General features: G+C 36.7%; 1 protein-coding gene across 1 annotated transcript; it reads right to left on the bottom strand.

Annotated features, from left to right (window-relative positions):
* Window positions 1–282: 282 nt before the first annotated feature.
* Window positions 283–2,444, bottom strand: LOC129378314 (C-type mannose receptor 2-like). Its single transcript, XM_055058622.1, has 5 exons — window positions 2,388–2,444; window positions 2,104–2,180; window positions 1,545–1,919; window positions 1,005–1,358; window positions 283–744 (listed from the first exon to the last, which is right to left on the bottom strand). Exons 2-5 carry the CDS (start codon window positions 2,135–2,137, stop codon window positions 401–403), a joined length of 1,107 nt encoding a protein of 368 aa, XP_054914597.1. The 5' UTR covers window positions 2,138–2,180; window positions 2,388–2,444; the 3' UTR covers window positions 283–400.
* Between the last annotated feature and the right edge of the window lie 1,908 nt (window positions 2,445–4,352).

The raw sequence follows: 4,352 nt of genomic DNA, 5'->3' as shown, positions 1-4,352 counted from the left end.
AGACATTCTTCAGTCTTTCAGAGATCTGATTTCAGATGTTTTTTTAATGATGTTTCCATATTCTAAATTTATGTAGCTCCTGGAAACTTGAAAGTTGTGATGAATGTCAAAAATGCAGAAGCTCTGATGTACCGAAACCAAATTACTCAGCCTGAGTCTTGATAAACTGAAAAGAATAAAGACTTCCACTTCTTTTGGTACTTTATGGTTTATTTACGTCCTTTTTGACATACTCTGATACATTTGTGTCTTTTAATGACGTAGATATTCAACATGCAAATACAAGGTTTTAATTAACATTGAATTTGGTCTTTCTTGATGTCCAGGGCAATCAAACAATCAAAAAGATTAAAGATGAAAAATGACACCTGACTAAAAGCAACTGATGTACTGATGACCTTTACTTGGAACAAATAAAATTAAACTTCTCAGTATCATTTTTCTTAAACCAATGATATCCTCCTCCCGTCTCCATGGCTCCAGACATGTCACAGTCGTCCATCGGTTCATTCTGGGCCAAGTTGTTGTATCTGACCATCTCATCACTGACCCAGAACCACAAATCTAGAGTGCAAGCATAGCTCAGACCCATCCAGACAAAAGGAGTCGATGCAAACTGGGCTTCCTGCTGGACTGATATCTGTTGATCCATGTTGGTGATGGTGACCAGGTCATGGTGGTGATCTCTGCAGTAGTACAAGGCGTCCTCCCAGTTCATCTCCTCTTTGATCAGGATCAATTTATCTGTCAGAAGTTCAGAAAAAGACTAAAATAATTAATATCTTATGTCTTAGGATGTCATTTGTAAACAAGAAGAATGACATTTAAAATGTGTTTTGTACGTTCATGATTTGAGGTAAACATATGTATATTTTCAAGTAACTTAAATATTTTGTTCAAACACAAATATAAAAATGTATATAGGAAGATGAATAGAATCAACTGTTCTTCTGCAATACAATATTCATTATTTTATTGTGGGAATATTTATTAGAACAACTCACCATCATAACAGATGAAGGGTTTTCTTCCATCACAGTTCTCATTCTTCCATCTGCCTCCATCGTCAAACTTAGTCATGGCGCATTGACCACCATAACTTGCCTGATTGTCAAACCATGTTTTCCAGTATCTGAAAGAGAAACTGCTTCCATCTGACCACCTCCAGGTGTCTCTGAATAAACCAGTAAAAATGTATGTATTACTTCCCACAGAACTGATCTCATTCTTCACATCTCCATCCTGCAGCTGCTTCGTTCCACTGATCAGGTCTGTGTGTTTCTCTCTGCAGTAACTCTGAGCTTCTGTCCACTTTTTCTCTTCTTGAATCAAGTGATATTTCTTGGATGAATTACTGTCTGTGTGATAAACAAGATATGAGCATTAGTTGAAATAAATATTTTCTTCCCAGAATACAATCATAAGTTAAATATTGCAACAAAAATACCATGTTCAAGAACCCAAATTATTAGTCGTACGTCTATGAAAATTTTCCATTCAAAATGGTAGATTTAAATTCAACCATAAGACTCAAACATTCTCACCATCATAGCAGAGAAAATATCGAGGATCATTACAAGACAGGTCTCCCCACTTCAGGTTCTTCCATATGATTCCACAGTTTTGCCACCCAGTTTTGTCATTTGGTTCTTCTTCATTCCAGTTTGTCTCACTTTCATTGAACTCCACTTCAGATTGAGACCAGTACCATGTTCTGATACCATTTGTTTGATAATACAGACCAATCCAAGCTGGATCTCCATCTGACATGTTGATGAGTCTCTCCATGTCCTTCATGTTAGTCACTGTGACCAGGTCAGTGTGTTTCTCTCTACAGTACTGCTGAGCTTCAGTCCAGTTCTTTGCCTCTTTAATGTAGTGAAACTCATAGAGCTGACAAACCACTGGACAACATTGACCTAAAACAGATGAAAATACTTAGTGGATTTATTCACAAGACAGCTTTAAAGTGCTGTAAGGCAGTCACAGCAAAGACTTTGTTGGACTGTATTCATTTTTTTATCATCTACAAGTCTTTTTGGTGTAAAATAAATATAGTATCTTTTAATGAAAATAAATGAAAATTCATGCAGAGCCACTTACTCGTCCAAATCAGCAGAAGCAGAGTCCACTGCATATTTGCTGTTAGACGAAAATGTTTGATTTTGACGAATTCTTTTCTGTTGGGGAAAAAAAACATACATGTAAAATCTCCCCAAAACAAAATGGAACAATAAACAATCTTTTTATATCTAAGTGTGAAGATAAATAAAATAAAAAGACTGTACTTCATCAAACTTCATAGAAGGAATCAGAAAAACAAGAAGCCACTATTGTGAATCCACCTACAAACAGACGCACATCTGATAAAAGATTGAAAAACTTACATTCAGTCAGGTTCTCTTGCGTCGAAGTGAAATAAAGATGTTCTCGTTCTGCTGCAGGCAGATCTGTTTGCTCTGCACCGCCGGACAGATAACCCTCAGTGTGCGGATTTGAATATTTAAACATGCAAAAATAAACATCACATGTCTGAGCTAACTAGATGTGGCTTTAAAAAGTGTCAGTATTGATGGATTTAAGGATAAGTCTCTTTGTTTAGCATCTATTTTACCATCATCAGTCCATCATTGTCATTTTGGTTTTTTTTCCAAAATACCAGCCTGGTTATGAAGAATATCTTCTCTGAAGAAAAATGTTTTTATGTAATCAGTTTCTCATTCTCTATGCAGAGTTTCTTCTGCACTTGAACAATAAAGTTTCCTCTATAGTCAGTATTATATTTTAAATGCATATTGAAACCTTTGGCTGTTTTTTTGGCTGTATCAAAATTAGTGTATTCCACAAAACACTGTTTTCACAAGAGTCACTTGATCAACAAGCATATTTTTAAAAACAAACACAAAACTAAATGTCTCTGATGATGTAATGTTTTGTGAAGTCTCTTTCTGGTTTTCATCTCCATTTGCATGTCATAATAATAAAAACTGACGTTTCCAACCCGGAGAGCAGCTATCATAAAACACACACGCACCTACACACGCATTTGAAACTTTCAAGCTCTCAAACTCAAGCATAACGATCAATCAATGAATCGATTGAGTTTTTTTAAAATCAATTGTAAACATGATTGATCATCTTCTCTAATGTTTTGTGGTGTCGCGTCTCCTTCTGTTCTTCGTGTCTCTGCAGCCATTTGCATGTCATAGTGATAAAAACTGACCCTATCCTCGTTCTGTTTGCTTGTCTGCTCATAAAGCCAAACTCGGCACAATGACTGTTTTCACTTCCTCCTGGAAACTTTTCAGAGCAGCTCTCATAAAAATCAACTCATTTGCATCCATTTCTCTAAACATGTTTCCTTCATGGTTGCTCATACTGACAGAAACATCTTGCTCTTGATCATGCAGTCTTACTTTTTTAGATACTGCTATATAAAGTACATGTAATCAGAAAGAAATGTCTGGCAAACAGTGTTTATGGTAGGAATTGGAGACGTGAGAGAAAAGATTAGCAACCATAAGTGAGAAGCGCGTCATCAAATCTTTTGGTCCAGCTATGCTTCAGGCAAGAGTTTTTGAGGAATATGCTTACTATGCAACTTCAAAACACGTTTTACCTTTAAATAATTAGTGAGATCTGAATGTAAACAGCGACGCCATCTTTCTGACTGGAGGGGCCACATCGTTCCTCTGGTCCGCCACGATGATCCAGACTTGTGGTGCATAAAGCAGAACCAGAACCGGAAGACCTGAGAGGTCTGGAGGGTTGATGTAACAACAACAGATCTTCAATGTATGTCCGTGCTCAGTCAGTCATTGCCTTGTAAATCGTTCATTTCTACACCTACACTGTACACAGAAGTAGAAATTGATTTGTACAGTTTCCCTCGACAGTAAAGCAACAGGGAACTCGGGTTTCGCTTCATCTCTTTTTGTCGAGAAGCTCACAGCAGAGCGACTTTCTCATCCTCCTTAACTCCTTGATCTGAAAGGAATTAAAATGATTTGTACTTTTTTTATGTATACAGAGTCATCTTTTATGAATCAGTTTATACTCTACCATTGACTGGATTTCCAGAACTTCCGATTGACTCATAAATGGCAGAATCACCTGCAGGGCGGAAAGGAAGACAGTAACGAACCACAATCTCTCTAATTTTACCTCTGCAAACTGTTTCAGCAGGATTATTATGTTGAACACATGTGTTATGCATTTATATATACATATACATTTATATGTGTTTTAGCATTTCTCACATTGTAAGGCCCATTTTTACAATAAACACTACAGTTTTAGGGTTCAGGGTTCGGTTTAGAGTTTAGGGTTAGGCTGAAGAGATGAATGGATGC

Source organism: Poeciliopsis prolifica, unplaced genomic scaffold, assembly GCF_027474105.1.
Source record: "Poeciliopsis prolifica strain line A6 unplaced genomic scaffold, Auburn_PproV2 SCAFFOLD051, whole genome shotgun sequence".
NCBI lineage: Eukaryota > Metazoa > Chordata > Actinopteri > Cyprinodontiformes > Poeciliidae > Poeciliopsis > Poeciliopsis prolifica.
This window is presented reverse-complemented; position numbering and strand designations above follow the sequence as displayed.